Raw genomic sequence first — 19,377 nt, 5'->3', positions numbered from 1 at the left:
CTAATTAACTTAGAACATTAAGAAAGGTTGTTACTAAGAGATAAAGTGGAAAAAGTGTCGATGACCAGAGTTCTGAATATGGCTAAATCAAGATCATTAGGATTTTAAAAAACAAGGAAGAAGTAAATAGTGCACAAATTGAAAGGATATTTTAATATTTTTTTAGGGAAAATTTTATTTTTTTCTAGGTGGTATTTATACTTTTCACGTATGTTTGATTTTTGTGTTTTTACTGTACAGTATTGCGGAAAATTTGTTCATACTTACATTAGGGTATTATATGAAAATTATTCATAGATTTCTTATTTGTGAACATATTAATTACTCGCTAAACATATATTGTCAGCATAGTAGAATAGTGATTACTAAATGAAAGACAACATAAAGAGTATTTTAACCAAATTTATTTTCCAGTAAATTCATTACATAATGTAATTACCTATAAACAGTTTTTAATTACATTGTCCTTCCCAGATACCGGCCTGTAAATGAAAATAAATAAATATAAAATTACATATACAATAACATTTAAAATAATTAATTTACAATATATTTATTACACTTCAAAGTAGGCCTATGTCTTTAAATCCTAACTATAACTAGAGTATATGTATTGTTATGACTAAAAACAAAATACTTATATATACGAAAAATCTAAAATCTTGAGGAAAAATAAATAAACACTTACTGCAAATTGTGTGCAACTAAGTCCTTCTTCACAAGGACATCTGAACCTGTAAATCCCGCCGATCACATTATCTCTCACATTGCATGTTTCTCCTGAAAATTGCAAATTTTAAACATTTTTCATCACAATTAATATAAATTTTTTAATTTCTTACCTTGTTTTAGCATAGGAAAACATTTTGGATCAGTATAACCACTGGCTTGTTTACAACAATATCCAGCAGGACAGTCGGATTGTTGTTGGCATCCGGCGTTAATCTAAATTTGAGAAAAATAATAAAAATTTAAAATTAACTTTCATCGATTAATTGTTAACGGAAACTTACCTCTGCTATGGCAACGGCCAAAACGATCAACGCAATAAAGTATTTCATGTTGATCTGTGAGAGTTAAACACAAAACTGTTATGATATCAACTCTTCCATCCTTATTTAAACAAAAATTTAATGGGATTCAGCAGATGGGCCATTATCTGAACTCATTTTAATTTCTTTATCATTGCAACATATGGAATTCTAATTAGTTTACAAGTAATACCGTATATAAAATTATATTATTTATTCAGAAATTATTGTTGATGTTATATAAACGTAGAACATATGTTACATAAAATTAGACGTATCTAATCATAAAACATATTTTCTTTCTCTTGCTTATCATAGCCCAGTGTAAACCATTGAGACTTCTATTGACAGGAATATTTATTATAATATTATTCAGTTTATCGAAAAATTAACAGCAACTTAAAAAATTTAGTAATTTCATTAAAAATGACAATTTAAGTAGTCGGGAAATGAATTATATTGAAATATTAAGCAAATCAGAAAATCTCTCTTAGTATTGAAACTAACACAGATTTCGAGCAGCTAATAGAACCTCCAAGCTTATAGACTCAAATTTAAATTTGGCATATGTAAAATGTTTATGTTATTTTCTCCAAGGTTTTGATGAGTTTAACAGACTTTTGCAACTTGCTAAACTATCAGATTTCGAAACAAATGAATCGAAGATTTAAGCTTAGCAACCTGAATAAGTTCTGTGCACTTTGAAACTGTATTGCTAGATAGTTCTCGAATAGTACAAAATATCACAGTCTTACACATTAGATAAATAGTCTTCTTGCGAGAAGAAAAATGTTTTTTAATAAAAAAAAATACTCGTTGATTTCTTCTGAATGAGAAGATAATCTAAGACAAATTCTTTCTAATTTTAACTGTAACGTGCTTACACTGCACTGTAACGTGCTTGCACTGTAACGTGCGTTCTTGGTTCAGTTCTATTTGGATAATCTATTATGAATCTTTTTGTTGTATCCGTGGCTTAATTATATAGAGTTTATCAAAACTCGTGGGACAAACACAATTAGTGATAGAACACAATTAGCCAAGTACAAATCACTCTACAATGCTTACTGGTAACTCAAGCAGTGAAGTGCTAACGGGCTTGTTGTGTCATAAAATAAAGATAAACAAGAACGGCAGAGGAATGAAAAACATCGATGAATTTAAGGAAAATGTTTTTTTCAACAACTTTATTTTTTACAGCAACTGCTCAAAAAAGGAGATCCCTTCGCAGAGTTACTGGTGCAATCTGTCGGTAGCAGAAGATCGCATCCAAAATGCCTCGTTTTGCACTCCTTTCAAAATTTGGATCATCGCTACAATTTTATCAACGATTTCGGTTTTCTTTACCAAACTTTTTCTGAGTAAATCTGTTGAGAAATTCTTTGGGTTTTTCGTTTTCAGAAGTTCTATTTTCCAGTTCTACACGAATTCTTTGTTCTACTAGTTCGTCGTTGGTAATGCTCTGACCAGAAACCTGCAATAACTTCTCAATATCCTGCACGTCTACATCTCCTAGTCCTGATGTATAGATTAGGTTGACAATCTGGTCAACCTAACGATACAGCGATAAGCTCTTCTCGTTGAGAATTCTTGGATACCTTTAGCCATAACTTCTTCCACACTTCGTTCATGCATTTATGAGTTAATTGTTTCCAAGCAAAGACGATATTGCCTATGGCATCCACGATGTTATATTTTTTCCAAAATTGCATCAAACAAACATAGATTTAAGGGAAGTACAGCGCTACCACGAATTTCCACTTTTTGCTGATTGGTTCGTGTTCGTAATGGTATTACAGTATATACCAAGGGTGTCCAACCTTTTTGTTTTTCTGGGCCGCATTTGGAAGAAGTCAAGGAGTTTTGGGCCACAAGTATATATAATATATACTCGTGGTCCAATATACAAGTATATTTAAAAATTAACATGTCTAGATTATAATAATAAGTACTGTATTAAAACTTTATGAAGAAAAAAGGATATTTTAAAAAACTACTTCTACAGACACTTTCAATTTTTACTTAGAAATAGATAAAGTCATTTATTATAAAAGAGACTANTAAAATCTCGAGAAAAAAAATAAACACTTACTGCAAATTGTGTGCAACCAAGTCCTTCTTCACAAGGACATCTAAACTGATAAATACCGTATATAATATTATCTTTAACACTGCATTTCTCTCCTGGAAATTTCAAATTTTAAACGTTTTGTATAATTAACAGAAATATTGATTTATTACCTTTTTTCAGCATAGGGAAGCAGTTTGGATCAGTATAAGAAGTGACTTTTTTACAACAATATCCAGCAGGACAGTCGGATTGTTGTTGGCATCCGGCGTTAATCTAAATTTGAGAAAAATAATAAAAATTTAAAATTAACTTTCATCGATTAATTGTTAACGGAAACTTACCTCTGCTATGGCAACGGCCAAAACGATCAACGCAATAAAGTATTTCATGTTGATCTGTGAGAGTTAAACACAAAACTGTTATGATATCAACTCTTCCATCCTTATTTAAACAAAAATTTAATGGGATTCAGCAGATGGGCCATTATCTGAACTCATTTTAATTTCTTTATCATTGCAACATATGGAATTCTAATTAGTTTACAAGTAATACCGTATATAAAATTATATTATTTATTCAGAAATTATTGTTGATGTTATATAAACGTAGAACATATGTTACATAAAATTAGACGTATCTAATAATGAAACATATTTTTTTTCTGTTGTTTATCATAGCCCAGTGTGAACCATCGAGCCTTCTATTGACAGGAATATTTACAGTATTATAATATTATTCAGTTTATCGAAAAATTAACAGCAACTTAAAAAATTTAGTAATTTCATTAAAAATGACAATTTAAGTAGTCGGGAAATGAATTATATTGAAATATTAAGCAAATCAGAAAATCTCTCTTAGTATCGAAACTAACACAGATTTCGAGCAGCTAATAGAACTTCCAAGCTTATAGACTCAAATTTAAATTTGGCATATGTAAAATGTTTGTGTTATTTTCTCCAAGGTTTAGATGAGTTTAACAGACTTGCAGCTAGCTAATCTATCTGATATCAAAACAAATGAATCGAAGATTTAAGCTTAGCATCCTTAATATGTTCTGTGCACTTTGAGACTGTATTGCTAGATAGTTCTCGAATAGTACAAAATATCAGTCTTACACATTAGATAAATGGTCTTCTTGCGAGAAGAAAAATGTTTTTCAATAAAAAAATACTCGTTGATTTCTTCTGAATGAGAAGATAATCTAAGACAAATTCTTTCTAATTTTAACTGTAACGTGTTTACCGTTTTTGGTTCAGTTCTGTTTAGATAATCTATTATGGATCTTTTTGTTGTATCTGTGGCTTAATTATACAGGGTTTATCAAAACTCATGGGACAAACGTAGGGAGTGATAGAACACAACTAGCCAAGCACAAATCACTCTACGATGCATACTGGTAACTCAAGCAGTGAACTGCTAGAGGGCTTGTTGTGTCATAAAATTAAGATCAACAAGAACGGCAGAGGAATGAACAAATACCGATGAATTTGAGGAATATGTTTTATTCAACAACTGTATTTTATTACAACTGCTCAAAAAAAGGAGTCCTTTTTGCAGAGTTGCTGGTGCAATCGTTGGAAATTTCTCGGATCTGGCACTCGTCTTGTCGGAAAGCGCTCTGGGTACAATCTTAGGAGTTCCCTTGCATTTCTGTTTGCAGCCCCGTACATGTGATGCATGTTCGCCCTTTCCTAATTCGTGTACGCGTCCATATCGTTGGTAGTCCACAACATAAATGACGACTAGAGGAGGGCATTTCCGGTCGGAACCGTTCCAAAGAAACTGTTTCGGACTCGGAACTACAAGGAACAGTTCCACATCGAGTGTTGAGACAGTTCCGGTCGGAACTATCAAGGCGTTCTTCATTCTGTACTTTTACTAATACGATTTTCCATGGAATGACAAATACTTTATCCGGATTTGAACTCGAACAAATGAAATTGTTCCGCGGGTTTTTAGGAATAGTCAAATTAGTTTAGAGTATTTTAAATTTACAAAGATATTTACAAAATTTATATTTTTATTAGAGTTCGTAATTATTTGCTTTATTAATAACCAACAGAATTTTGCTACATCCTGTTTAGAGTTAGCGATATAAAAATACTTGATTTTCTAACAATGGAAAAAACAAAACAAAAAAAATTACCTGATAATATTCTAAATCAGTTTTGATTCTTTTAGATCTAAAATTTTATTTAATTACATTTTAGTGAAATGACAATTTAATTATATATCTTAAAACATTTCGTTTCAATTATCATCTTATTTATATTATTTCTTTTTGGAAATACTAGTTTGCTTTATGAAAAATGTGAGATAGACTAATATGAAGGTCAATAGCAGGATTACTTATTTAGAACAATTTTTATTCAAGTAAACTAATACTGTACATCATGTATTAGGTAGCTTCGTTTCCTGCCCACGAGAATTCACTGTAAGCAAGCTCTGTTCGCTTCATTTGCTCTCCCCAGGTTTTGACTAATTGATTCCAATATAGACTTTTCATGACGGAAATTTCAATAATATGTAAATCTTTATCTTCATCCTCTCTCTGGCCATGTTTCAATATACAGTATATAGAAACGATAGAATCAGGAATCGATATATCAAAATCAGAATATATTAGTGATGCAACGAATAGTATATTCTGCCTCAGGCCGAATAGCCGAATATTCGGCCAAGCTATTCGGCTTGATTAACGCACGTACGAAAATTGACGCGAAAACCGCATTATGGCAAGGATCGCGCATCCTGCTCTCTATTGGCCCGCTGTCACTACGCTTCGCCAATCGCGTTAATTCTTGACAGTTGTAGCGGACAGACATGGGCGTCATGGCAGTATGTGATAAATGATGATATCAAATGTGGATAACAATGAAATGACCTACACGTGTAAATAACGGAAAAAGAACAGAGAAGGACCGCGAAGTGAAAATGTGAAAATAAATATAAAATTGAGTTGATAACAATCGAACAAGTCGAGGCAGCTTATTGGTGAGAAATTTGTGGCCGTCAATGCCAAATAATTGTTCTCATAGACTTCGGAAAGCTAAATGCTTGTAATGAAAGTCACTTAGCGTGCACGGGTGAAAGCCTGGGACCGTTCAGGCTACCAGCTGTCGGGAATTTAAGTTATGATAAATAATTTTGTACAATGAAACGAAAAAGTTAATTTAATTTTCAAGTTTACAATAAGGGATGATTTCATAAAAACGCTTTACAGATCATTAATTGTTATTATTTTCACATTTTACGACCTAAGTTTCGATCTAATGTGCCCACGCAGTAAAAATGTTCAAACAAATTTTTTACCCTTTTTCACCCCTTCAGGGTTGAATTTCGTATAATCTTTTCTTAGCACACCTAAAATTTACAAAAGGAACATACCCTCAACCCTCAAATTTTTGTTTCTAGCACCAGTAGTTTTGGCTCTGCGTTAATTATCCTATCAGGACTTGTTCTTTTATATACGAGTATATGGACGACTAAACTACATAATAAGTAGGTAGTTTCATTTGATCTGTTACCTTTTCTGATCTCTTAATAAAATAACTTACTTTTCCTTTGATCTTTTACATAAATAACCAAAAAATTGCGCTTTCTCGAACTTGAAATGTATGCTCATCATTAATAAAAGTTACCAAAATGATTGATTTACTGTGTTTTTGTTATTTCTTACTCCTGTTTTTAGGTATTCGGTATTCCGCCGAATAGTGATTACATAGTCGGTATTCGGCCGAATAGCGAAACAGGCCGAATAGGCCGAATACCGAATAGTAACCGAATATTCGTTGCATCACTGGAATATATACAGAGTGGGGCAGAAAGTACGGGCGTTTTTTAAACGATCACAACATCTTTTATTACTACTAAAGATATTTGTTAGATGTGAGTTCGTATTGAAATAGCATTTTACGGAATCAAGTATGGAAAACAACATCTCCTATGTGGTGTCTGTTATCAGTGATGCACTTCTGAAGGCGATTTTGGCGACTTCCATGCGAATAGTGTTTTTTAGTTCTTGGAAAGAACGGACTAATGCTCATATGCACGTGTCTTGAGGGGTCCCTACAATAAATAATTGTACATGAATAGGTCGGGCGAACGAGGAGCAGCTTTGCCATTCGTACATTTGTACTTTTCAGGTACATTTTGCCCTTTCGAGTATATTGAAAGTACACTTAGATATTTAGTACATTTTGAGTACATTATAATATTTAAGTACCATTTTTGGTACAAAATAATATTTCATGCCTTCACGAAAAAATGCAAAAAATTAGTTTAATAAAATCTCACTAGTGTCACTGCTTGCTAATTTGATTTACCCTATCACAACATACACATAGTGTATGTCAGTCGACATTAACAACATGCAGATAATTGCAGGTGCAAATGTTATGACTCAGTGGTCCTCTTTCACACGTGTCACATTCTCACGAGAACCTTGACAAAATTTTTCACGCCACGTGGTCGAAACAATTCAACTCTGTCAAACAAAAATATTGGACAGATAAGGGAATCAATGATTTTAAACTTTTGTCATCAATAATATTAAAATATCCGTTAAGTCAGAGTCTAATTATTACACAGAATAGTTTTGAAATTGTACAGTACAAATAATATAAATACTTTTATATTATTTTCTACCACTATAATTTAATTCTTAATTACGAACTTTAATTTTAGTAATCTTGGTAAAAGAAATAACTTTTTTTAATTTGAATCTGTCCACGCATATTTAATTTATAATTTTTTTATCCATTACTATAATATTTAAAAAAATCAACTTTTAATGCTGTATTTAACAAAAAACCATAGAAACTATTTTCATAAAATCTTTTTATGAAATATTTAATTTTAAAGTATTCATATTTAACAAAGTATTCATGAATATGAATTTGAAATAAGCACAAAAATTGAGTGTGATGGTATATTAATATTAAAAGTAACCAACCATAGAAATAGTACATTTTGAAGGAGCTTCAGTATGTTTTGAAATTTCATTGCGGCAACTCTGACGAGGAGTCCAATGAATGTCACCGAACCTGGAAATGAGGCAACCAGGAAAGACACAACGAATAACTATAATTTTCTCTTATAAAACCGGTGTTGTCCGAGTTTATAAGAGAGAAATATAAAACATAATTATTAATTTTACGAAAATACTGTTCAAACAAAAAAATATCCGAGACCTTAGATGTAACAACTTGACATCAATAGCAAGAAATAAAATAAAATAAAATTAAATAAATAAATGCAGTAACGAGTTGCTTAACTTTCCCGGAAACATTTAAAATTTTGTTGGCGCCATCTGTTATGATATTTTATTAAAAACTTTATATATTTTCAATTATTATAAAATGGCAAAAAGCTTAATTTTGAGGGTAATGGGTTTATAATGGGTTTTATAAAAAATTAGCAATGCGATAATAACGAGTAAAATTTTTTGACTCAATTCAAAATAAATCTATAAATACCTTTTTGGTTGCTGAGATTCGCTTTAATTAGCAAACGTTTTAACCTCAGTCTAATAGGTTAAAAACGTTTTCACCTAAGTCTAATAGGTTGAAAACGTTTTCACTCAATGCTCACACATGCTTCGTGCTACCAGTTGCAGTAATTAAGTGAATATAATATTTGATTTTTAAACTATATTCTTTTTTAATACTATTTAGTTTGTTATTCCTTTAAAAATTATTACTATATTTTATGTTAGAAATGCATACAGCTGGCGCTACTTCTGAAGGCAGGAGTCAGATGTAGGCAGAAATTAATTAATGTATAGAAATTAAATCAATATTTGGAGATGATATTATGATATTATCTAAATTAGGTTTATGATAACGAAACTGTCGAGTTTCAGAGCAATTGGTTAAATGGCCTAGGAGTGCATAGCGAACGAAAAACAAACATCGTCTTTTATGTAGTTATATCGATTTCGTGACGATTTTAAGCTAAGTATTATAAATTTGATAGGTAATGAGTAGTTGTATTCTAGATCAGTAATTTTCAAAAGCCAGTCCATAAAAATATTTCATTTGTCCCCAGGAAAAAATTTGACTATTAATTAACGACGTCAGCACAAGTGAAATTTAAATGGTAATCAAAATTAACTCTATATAAGGATTTATTAGCATAATAAATAAGCATAATTTATAATCGCATATAATTACTAGTCCACGATGAGAAAAAGGCTCAGAAACACTGTTCTAGATTATCCACGTACTGTACTTTACTTCAACTAGGTCAGCGGTTCTCAACCTTTATTGACTTGCCTAACTCTTGTTAACCCATTTTCATAAGTTTTATTTTTCGTGTTCGTCAAACAGTCTTAGATTATTATACAGTACTGTAAAATTACATATATTTTTATTTAAACTAAGAATCGAGTGCCGTACCGTCGCCAGAGGCCTCAACGGAGAGTCCGAATATTCTTATAGTGCAATCGCTATTATTAATTTTTTTCGGGTACCCCATGTTGAGAATCGCATACTCTATTGAGTAAACTTTATGCTTAAAATAAAAAGTAATGATAAAATAAATTTGGAAGAGTGATTAAATTCTCATTTCTTACACGTTATTATAGCGAAAATATTTTCTCTTTATTCTAATCTTTATGATTTTTTTAGATATTTTTTGTTTAACAATATAGAGGAGGAGTCGCCAACTCAAATGCAGCAAAGAGCCAGTCAAATAGATGTATATCAGACGCAGGTCGAATTCAATATTATTCGGTAAACTGAAACATACTGTAATTGAAAAAAGGCTGTAGCAAATGTCCGTTTGTTACTTTAACGACTTTGTAAACAGTTAAACGTTTGAATTTCTTCTGTATCTTGTTCTCGCAATATGTTAGAAACATTGATCTTTAGAAAATAAATCATCAAAGCCGCGGGCCGGATATGAAGCTTTAACGGACCGTATCCGGACCGTACTCTACGCAAGGATCGCTGTGTAGAGTAGTGATAATCACTGAATATAAGACAATGTCAAGGTTATTTTCACAGAATTTATTTACCAGAAACTTCAATACAAATTGCAATGTTTGAAACGAATCTGAAGAACTTTTCAATTACACTGTCCTTCCCAGATACCTTCCTATAAATATTAAATCAATAAAAAACAGATTTACAATGAATTTTGACGTAATAAATTAATAACATATACTAATCTAAATTTATTGCGTATGCATATATATGTTTTAAATTATAATCGTATAAAGACTATATAAATATCATCTGTACTACTTTATACATGTACTATGATAACAAAATCCGCTTATAACCTTAAACTATCACTAAAATCTTTAAACAATAAATGAAATCTTACAGCAAATTGTGTGCAACTAAGTCCTTCTTCACAAGGACATCTGAACTGGTAAATATCGTACTTCATATTATCTCTCACGCTGCATTTTTCTCCTGAAAATTGCAAATTTTAAACATTTGTCTTCACAATTAATAGAAATTTTCTAATTTCTTACCTTGTTTCAGCATAGGGAAACATTTTGGATCAGTATAAGAATTCACTTGTTTACAACAATATCCAGCAGGACAGTCGGATTGTTGTAGGCAGTCGGCATTAATCTAAATTTGAGAAAAATAAAATTTATAATTAACTTTCATTAATTAATTTGAATTGTTAACAAAAACTTACCTCTGCTATAGCAATTGCCAAAACGACCAACGCAATAAAGTATTTCATATTGATCTGTGAGAATTAAATACAAAACTGTTATGATATCAACTCTTCCGTCCTTATTTAAACAAATATTCAATGGGATTTAGCAGATGGGTCATTATCTGAACTCATTTTAATTTCTTTATCATTGCAACATATGGAATGCTAATTAGTTTACACGTAATACCGTATATAAAATTATATTATTTATTCAGCAATTATTGTTGATGTTATATAAAAGTAGAACATATGTTACTTAAAATTAAACGATAAAATAATTATTATCATATCTGATTAGATTTCATTTTCATTTGAGTAAAACATAATAATCTACTGGGCTTTATGTAATGATCATAGATAATATAAATTATCTTTCAAAAGTTAAAAAATTGTATTATAATAAAATGAAATTTTTACAAAACTTTTAATTGATTTTATGGTAATGCGTATTATCAATAATGATTAAACCATGAGTATGTATTACAAGACTTTTTATTTTACTAATTATTTTGAAACATTTATAAATTTATGTAGCAAATGTTACGGTTTCAACGAGCAAAAATTATTGACAGCTTCACAATGCAGGCTGCAATTTTAAACCATATTTTTAATTTATTTAATTTTAAAATATATGCTCTCCACCTCAAATTAGTACTGTAGTGTCTTGCCCTGTATATCATACTTTTATAATAGCGTAGTAAATTGAAGTTCAATATTTTATACAAAAATTCAATTTTGATATAATAATACGCATTTTATTGCGAAGGAAATTTAGTGAATAAGATAGAAAATAGTAACTTAATAATAAAAAATAAATTCCATATTTTTCAATTTTCAAATATTTCAAGTATTAAATTTGGAAGGGGGAGTTATGCTTGATTGAAAGTACCTTTCCAAAGTGGTCAATAAACTAGAAATGCTTAACACAGAATATAATCTTCTAAAAATTGAATAAGTACCGGAGGGCATCGATAATAATGACCACCTTCGGTAGCACACAGGAAATTATTACATAACAGCCAGCATAGTACGTTTACCTCTACGTAAAAAAAGTTTATTCTGAAATATAAAACATATTGAATTACTTGAACTATACTTTATTTGATTAAATCCAATTTTAATATATTTTTAATCATTATAAAATCTTTATAAAGAATTTTTTTTCTATTCTTAAAGTGTTTATATTTGCTGATACTTGTTTAATATACTATACACCGTTTTTATTGTCGCCATTAAAATTATTAAAATTTTAATATTGCTAATAATTTAATAGACTTATTTTAAATCTTGTATTTTATTACTTCCGGAATAAACGTCTTAAATTAACGATTTATTAAAGTAACCAATAATTTCATCCAAACATAATATACAATATTTAAAAATAGTGAATAAATTTCTAAAAATTGCCCTTTAGCTATCAAGGAGGTTCACAGAACTCTTCACGTTTTTATGGCAGAATCAATTGAAACACGAAATTATATTTTTCTGTAATTTTTTAAAACTTTTTTAAAACATGATATTATATTTCTCTGTAAAATATACTAACAAAAAAAAAATAATAAGTTCGGGGTATAAAATGACTTTCTTAGTGAAATCGAAATGACCTTTCATTTCGATTTGGAGTTACACAAGGAATATAATTGATAATTACGACAAACAATTATACATTCCGATAAGACTATGTTTCGGATAATTAATATAACCGTTTTGGGGATTTGTTATCGAATCGGAGAAACCACAGGAATTTTTAGGGGGATGATAGTCCGTTTGGATCTGTCAGGTTACGTCTCTCATCACCCAGCTGCCCGTTGTGAGCCTATTTTGTTTCAAAAAATGCCTTCAAAAAAAGGAAAGAGTTTTTAAAAATAATAACTAATTAATTAGATATCACTTTTAATGAAGTTATTAGAATTTAACAGGTAAAGTTCATTGATATCATACAAATTACATTTTTAAAAAATACATAAATGTGGAAGATTTTATCCTGAACTGAGTTTTCGTCTCGTCAAAGTTGACAATGTTCGATTCTGTATTGTTTATTTTTTTTAATATATATTTTTAACTAATGAATGAATTAATATATTTCAAAACTTAAAGGTTTTCGACCTTTCTGAAAATTTTCTTTCTGTGTAAAATTAGAACACGACAAATTTGGTCTATTCATTTCAACTTAGACCAATGATATTTTTAATTTTATTTTTAAATTAATATTTTAGCTATCCGCCATTTTTACCGAAGAATATAAATTGAAAAATTTTTTAGTTTTTCTATATTATTTACTTATAATCGAGTCATGGTAGAGTCGTATTTGGAAAAGTCCCAAACTGATCACACTTTTTTATTATTTCTAGCCTTGATATTCTTATTAATCTGTGCAATTTATGCATTAATTTTTCGTAAATATATAGCATTAGCATTGTCTAAATGGAAGAAAGTTTTACTGTCTCACTATAAAGGCTTACTTCTTATAATTTCTAAAAACCCTGATAAAGATAAAGGTAAGCTTTTTATTGTTTATAGAAAGAAATCTCACAATTAACAAGAATCCTACTTTCTTCGTGGATAAGTTATGACATTAACATATCGAATAATTCAGTTCTTCAATATAGTGACTCAATTGTCTGCTATGTCAAAAAACTTCACGCAGTATAATGTAAATTATTTGCAGCCTTAATATCAAATAGAATTAATTTTTTCTTAATTTAATCATTTATTGAGGTAAGTAAGGCAAATAATATCTAATTATGTTTAATAATTTCATCTAAGTATTTTTTAGTATTTATGAAAAACTGTTTCGACGCTATTGTAATGGTGGATTTGCTACTAGAATTATAGGCCTAAGAAAAGTCTACTTGATATTTAATCCTAAAAGTGCTCAGGTATTTATTATACTTGTTTTTTAACTATTTTATATATGTAAAAAGTAATATTTTGGTATGCAAATAGGTAATACTTGAACATAGTAAAAATATTAACAAAGCAGATTTGTACAAATGTTTTGTTCCTTGGTTGGGAGATTCGCTCTTTCTCAGGTATTTAAGTCCTTAAAATTTCAAAAATTATTTTAAAATTAAATGTATTAGCAATTCTTTCGTTTTTAAGTTCTGGAGAAAAATGGAAGAAAAGAAGGAAATTATTGATGCCAGCGTTTCATTTCTGTATTTTGGAAAACTTTTTGCCGGTTATGGACGAACAATCCCGGATTATGGTAGACAAACTGATGGAGCTCAAAGATAAAGAATGGATAGATTTCACTCCATTAATGGCTCGCTGTGCTTTAGATATCATATGTGGTATGAAAAATATTAATTAAGTAGCCATTATGTATTTAATATTATATTTTATATATAGCCAGAGCGTTTTTAGCATTTTGTTGCCTGTACGAATATAAAATTCTTCGCTTTTTTGTAAAAAGGAGGTTTATGGTAATGCGTATTATCAATAATGATTAAACCATGAGTATGTATTACAAGACTTTTTATTTTACTAATTATTTTGAAACATTTATAAATTTATGTAGCAAATGTTACNTGTATTTTAATTTTTGAATATTTATTGACATTAATTTTTTTATAATAAAAATAATTAAGTTACTTTCATTTAGAAAGCATTTTATTCCGAACGAGCAGTTATTTATTGTGACATCTTCATAATGCCGGGCTGCAATTTTTCGTCACAATGCATTTAAGTTTAGTAGTGTCTTAAATCCTGTACATCATACTTTTCCTGTTAACAGTGGGAATTTACAGGTCTACAATTTTTTAAATTGCAGCCCAAACCCTTGTTGTTACATAATGATATTGCTTTTACAGAAGATCATGTAATTAGTCAACTGTAAAAATTTTCAATCGTAGGCAGATTCCTACTTCACCTATGCATAAAAACGTCTCTGTTCTGTATATAGCTAACTTTTATATTGAAAAGGTAACATTTATAGAAAAAATAAAATTATTAATTTAATACTTTGTTTTATGATTTATAAAAATCAGAAACAGCTATGGGAATCCAGATGAATGTGCAAAATCAAGGGAGTTTAGAGTACGTAGACGCTCTCGACTTGTAAGTGTGATTATATAAAGGTCCCTGGTAAAGTCTTTTTCTAATTAAGATGTTCTGTTTAAATATATATAAGAGGAATTGGATTAATATTTAATTATTTTTAGCGTCAGAGAGATAATTACAAAGAGAATATTTGAAAGAGCTGTCATTCCCAATTTTCTATTTTATGTGAGTGCTGAAGGAAGAAAATTCAAAAAATGTATAAAAATAATGAATAGTTTTACTATGCGAGTAAGAAAAGAAGCAAATTAAAAATAATATTTAATTTTTAAATTTTAATTATTATTATATTATTTTTTTATCCATTTTATCGCAGGTGATAGAAGCAAGGAAAAAAATTTTAGAAAATAAAAAGAACGAGAAGAAAATCTCAAAGGAAGATCAATACTTGAATATAAAACAAAGAAAACCTTTCTTGGACACTGTTCTGGATTGCTATTTTAAAGATCCTTTTTTCACTTTGGAAGATGTGAAGGAAGAAGTCGACATATTTATGTTTGCTGTAAGTACTGTATTTCGTTTCACATAAAACGTATAAGTTCCATAACTTCTGATATATTACTTTAAAGGGGCACGATACGACAACTTACGGTTTGATCTGGATATGCTATTTGTTGGGAAATAATCAACATGTTCAACAGAAACTGATAAAAGAAGTTGATGAGGTATTTGGAGGTGATATCGAGAGAAATATAACTCACGATGACATTAAAAAAATGAAATACATGGAATGTGTTATTAAAGTAAATATTTAAAAAATTTTTATTAATAATTTTAGTAATGATAGTTAATATTAATAGGTCAAATATTGAATACAAAGAAACAATCATTTTAATTTTAATTTTAAAATAGTTATATGAAAAGTTTGTCAGTGTGCTTTAAAGGAACCCAGCTGCTCCATTGTGAGTCTGGCCGAATCCATAAAAAGAGGCCCTCTTGGTGCCCACAGTACGGAAAGAGTTAATTAATAAATGAAAATATAAAAACATGTGCTTTAAAGTAAAACTTATTCATTGTAAATTAACAGAATAATTATTTAATAAATAATTTCGTTGTTTGTTTTAACAGTGTTTTCCCTTCCATTTTTGGCTTTTTTATGTGGGCAGTATGAGGGTCATTTTTTAAAACTTATCTATTGTGACTCTGGTCTTACCTCTTGTAGGAACAGCATTACAATGGAGTAGTTGGGTGTGTGAAATTGGGTTCGACATATCCGGATGGACCACACATGAAAAATTCTTGGTTACACGATTTACTGGAATTTGATCATTGTTTCCCCAGAAGGAAAGCTGAACCTTAAAACAATGGCCATTAATTTCTATTTAATAATTTTGAATTTTAAAGAAGCATATTTTTTGAATTAGGAGAGCTCTAGAATATACACCCCAGTGCCTATGATTGGAAGAAAATTAACGGAAAGCATCGAGATTGGTTGGTATTTCTATATATTTAATAAAATTAATCACCTTTTAAATACAGTATAAATATTAACTTTTGTTTCTTTTCGCTCTGTCAGCACAAAGAAGGCTCTTTTTATCATCATGGGTTTGGTCAGCTCCATAATAGAAGCGTCAGGTAATGAGGGAGAGAGTGGAACATATCCAGGATAGATGGCCTATTAAAAACTCGCGGATTCGATTCCGAGTCCACCTAGAGCAGTAGCGCCATACTATTTAAACTTATATCTTTTTTACTTCGTTACAAACAAAATGTGAAAAATAATAATAAAATTCTTGTGTGCTATCTTTATATACTTATCTTTAGCAAAGAAAGACTCCAAAGAAAAACTTTTACTGTCATCTAGATTGTCATAAATTTTTACTTGAAGCAATTTTTTCATCTTAAATGTCTTTATTTGGATAATTTAAAACTAATCTTAAGAACTATGAAAAATTCTAAAGTTTATGAGACAAATCATTTTTTTTACATATTTGATTTGATTAATTGAAAAACCTCTAAAATATTACAGATTTTTATAACTATTATTCCCAAATATAAAAATAACTTAAGTTAATGATTAGTTTAGTTGCTATAAAAATATTTAATATTTATCAGGGCCTTTTTAATCATGTCAAAAAAACTAATTACAAGTAATGTAGAATTTATGTAGATCTAATTTATAGATTCTTCAAGCATAAGATTAGAAAAAATTCATTCAATTAATTTGGTTTGGTTTATTTGATTATGGCAACGTGACACCTGGTTAACGCATCAAATTTCAGATTGCAAAAAGTACTACAATTTAAACAAGTTTCCAGAAAGGTAAAGTTAATATTTTTTAAAACCATCATCCGACCAATGCTGCTCTTTGGCTATGAAACATGGCACGTACATAGATTCACTGAACACAAATTGCGAGTGTTTGAAAACGAAGAATCTTTAGACCCGTGCGGAATAATAGAACTGGTACTTGGATAAAGATGCACAATGAGGAACTACATCGCAAAATGACGACTATGACATCATACAAACTATTACACTAGAAGGACAGGACAAGTAGCCTGCACCGATCCGAATCGACATGTACACAAAGTGCTGACCGGGGAGCCTCAGGGTAAACGACCTGTAGGACGCCCTTCAGTGCGATGAAAAGATGGATTGGAGACGGATCGACAGTGGGTGTACTGCCTGTCTGGATGCAAGAGGCATAAGACAGGGAAAAATGGAAGGAGAGATTGTCGCGGCGGTTAAGGGCCCAAGAGGCTCAAATAACCATTGAATAATAATAACGTCACACGCAAATGCTCCGAGACAGAATGCTCCAGAAGAACTTTTATATGAAACTGACTCCTATTTAAGATATAAGTATTTAGGTGAAGATAATCCGGCAAATCATTTTAATTTGAATATCAGTTAAAATTTATATGTAATTATTGTTTTAATAATTTAGCTTAAGTACAGCTCAAAAAATCCGGTATTCAGATATATCATTAAGTTAGTTACTCTATGTTTAGCGATGACCGGATGATCGAAGCGGTTAAAACATCAGTCTATTTGCTCTGAAGATTCAAGGTCAAACCTGTGCGAACAATCCCAATTTATTCCAAAAATATCGAGCCCATCCTTCATCACCCAGCCGCCTACTGTTGGCCTAGCTGAATATATAGTAGGTTTTTTTTATTCTTAGTCTATATCAATTAGACACATATACATGAGGAATTCTTACGGCTTGATAAAAAGGCCCTCTTAGTGCCCACAGGGAAGAAAGAGTTAAAAACTAATAACATATGCATGTCTGAAAACGCTCGAAAAAATCAAGAAAAACGTTAGCAAATTTTAAAATTAAGTTTTTAAAGAAATATCATTATAAGTAATTACTCTTAATTGGCAAATTGTTTATAATTCGATATGCCTAATATAATTTTATTAAAAGAATTTTATGAATGTTTTAAATTTCTACTCAGTAAAATTTTGTCTTATTTTAACTGAAACATATAAATGTATGGAAATATTGATTGCATGCTATTTATTATTATTAAATTATATTAATTTTGATATAATTGAATTAACCTGTATAGATGAGTGAAATATTATATTTAAGCAACATATATTTTTAAAAATATATTAAGATGGAAAAAAGATTCCGAAAGGTTCAAACTGCGGAGTGATGATCCATTACATCCATCGAAACGCTCAAGAATTTCCAGACCCGGAATCCTTTGAACCGAATAGATTCTTGCAAGAAAATTGTGTTAAACGGCATCCTTATTCATATATACCTTTTTCTGCTGGTCCCAGAAATTGCATTGGTATGTCATTAAATCGAGCATAAATTTCGCTGATTATAAATTTTAATAAATACTTCTATTTTATGTTTTCAGGTCAAAAGTTTGCCTTACTAGAAGAGAAAACAATACTAACGAACATTTTAAGGAATTTTACTATAAAATCTATAGATAACGACGTTAACCCGATTATCGGCATCCTTTTACATCCTCAAAAGAAGATACGAATTAAATTTATACCCAGAAACTTGAATGGATGGAGGAACACTATTGATAAACAAAACTCTTTTGCTAAATGTTTTTTATAATGTTATCGCTTTTTTGAATATATTACGAAATTTATGGCACACATTAGGAATCAAAATTTATACCATTCAGATTATATTTTCTTCAAGTTTAATCTTTTCTCTTTAAGCATATATTTCATGTAATTAAATGCTTGATAATAAATATTATATATTTAAAATAACATTTTCAGCCTCATGAAATAAACCATCCTCAGGTGTAAATGAGTTCGAACATATTTTATGAAATAAACATTTCTCAGCGATGGAAGGTGTTTAATGTTTTATTAAGTGTCATTTATTTATCCATAAACCTGATTTTGGGTTTAAATAAAAGCTTTTTCATTCTTATAATAAAATTCATATTAAAAATTATGAAATCGAACTCGAAGGTTAAATATCTTTCAATAAGAAGAAAACATTCGTCCTCACAGCGATTCGATCTAGTGCTCTTGCAGTGATTGCAGTGCCCCTGGTGGTAACATTCGTCTCTAGTTGATTTTAGCAACGAGCGAAGATAGGAAGTC

General features: G+C 29.8%; 3 protein-coding genes across 4 annotated transcripts; 1 reads left to right on the top strand and 2 right to left on the bottom strand.

The window, feature by feature from the left end:
* Nucleotides 1-365: 365 nt before the first annotated feature.
* On the bottom strand, nt 366-3,614 carry LOC111632100 (venom protein 164-like). 2 transcript variants are annotated; one of them, XM_023376463.1, is made up of 4 exons: nt 1,014-1,151; nt 843-945; nt 689-780; nt 366-482 (listed from the first exon to the last, which is right to left on the bottom strand). In XM_023376463.1, the coding sequence occupies exons 1-4, from the start codon at nt 1,059-1,061 to the stop codon at nt 453-455; spliced, it is 273 nt and encodes a 90-aa protein (XP_023232231.1). In that variant the 5' UTR covers nt 1,062-1,151; the 3' UTR covers nt 366-452. The 2 variants fall into 2 exon arrangements, with proteins under 2 accessions (XP_023232231.1, XP_023232232.1); XM_023376464.1 differs by lacking the exons at nt 689-780; nt 843-945; nt 1,014-1,151 and adding exons at nt 3,124-3,215; nt 3,273-3,375; nt 3,444-3,614 and having other exon boundaries at nt 369-482.
* A 6,477-nt stretch (nt 3,615-10,091) lies between these two features.
* Nucleotides 10,092-10,883, bottom strand: LOC111632104 (venom protein 164-like). Its single transcript, XM_023376472.1, has 4 exons — nt 10,759-10,883; nt 10,586-10,688; nt 10,432-10,523; nt 10,092-10,200 (listed from the first exon to the last, which is right to left on the bottom strand). The coding sequence occupies exons 1-4, from the start codon at nt 10,804-10,806 to the stop codon at nt 10,171-10,173; spliced, it is 273 nt and encodes a 90-aa protein (XP_023232240.1). The 5' UTR covers nt 10,807-10,883; the 3' UTR covers nt 10,092-10,170.
* Nucleotides 10,884-12,678: 1,795 nt separating this feature from the next.
* On the top strand, nt 12,679-18,901 carry LOC111632089 (cytochrome P450 4C1-like). Its single transcript, XM_023376450.1, has 10 exons — nt 12,679-12,701; nt 13,559-13,661; nt 13,729-13,814; nt 13,885-14,075; nt 14,772-14,841; nt 14,946-15,072; nt 15,158-15,343; nt 15,411-15,584; nt 16,206-16,272; nt 18,411-18,901. Exons 1-10 carry the CDS (start codon nt 12,679-12,681, stop codon nt 18,611-18,613), a joined length of 1,230 nt encoding a protein of 409 aa, XP_023232218.1. The 3' UTR covers nt 18,614-18,901.
* Nucleotides 18,902-19,377: the final 476 nt, after the last annotated feature.

Source organism: Centruroides sculpturatus, unplaced genomic scaffold, assembly GCF_000671375.1.
Source record: "Centruroides sculpturatus isolate CEXI.00-Female unplaced genomic scaffold, Cexi_2.0 scaffold748, whole genome shotgun sequence".
In the NCBI taxonomy this organism is placed as follows: Eukaryota; Metazoa; Arthropoda; class Arachnida; order Scorpiones; family Buthidae; genus Centruroides; species Centruroides sculpturatus.
Note: the sequence above shows the minus strand (reverse complement) of the source record. Positions and strands in the feature narration are given on the sequence as shown.

What these genes read in the sequence shown, in the direction of transcription:
- LOC111632100 (XM_023376464.1), bottom strand. Translation starts at nt 3,491, where the DNA reads ATGAAATACTTTATTGCGTTGATCGTTTTGGCCGTTGCCATAGCAGAG. An exon ending in TGGCCGTTGCCATAGCAGAG is followed by an intron (nt 3,376 to 3,443) that starts GTAAGTTTCCGT and finishes TCTCAAATTTAG; the next exon opens with ATTAACGCCGGATGCCAACA. An exon ending in CTTCCCTATGCTGAAAAAAG is followed by an intron (nt 3,216 to 3,272) that starts GTAATAAATCAA and finishes TGAAATTTCCAG; the next exon opens with GAGAGAAATGCAGTGTTAAA.
- LOC111632104 (XM_023376472.1), bottom strand. Translation starts at nt 10,806, where the DNA reads ATGAAATACTTTATTGCGTTGGTCGTTTTGGCAATTGCTATAGCAGAG. An exon ending in TGGCAATTGCTATAGCAGAG is followed by an intron (nt 10,689 to 10,758) that starts GTAAGTTTTTGT and finishes TCTCAAATTTAG; the next exon opens with ATTAATGCCGACTGCCTACA. An exon ending in TTTCCCTATGCTGAAACAAG is followed by an intron (nt 10,524 to 10,585) that starts GTAAGAAATTAG and finishes TGCAATTTTCAG; the next exon opens with GAGAAAAATGCAGCGTGAGA.
- LOC111632089 (XM_023376450.1), top strand. Translation starts at nt 12,679, where the DNA reads ATGAAGTTATTAGAATTTAACAG. An exon ending in TTAATCCTAAAAGTGCTCAG is followed by an intron (nt 13,662 to 13,728) that starts GTATTTATTATA and finishes GTATGCAAATAG; the next exon opens with GTAATACTTGAACATAGTAA. An exon ending in GGAGATTCGCTCTTTCTCAG is followed by an intron (nt 13,815 to 13,884) that starts GTATTTAAGTCC and finishes TTCGTTTTTAAG; the next exon opens with TTCTGGAGAAAAATGGAAGA.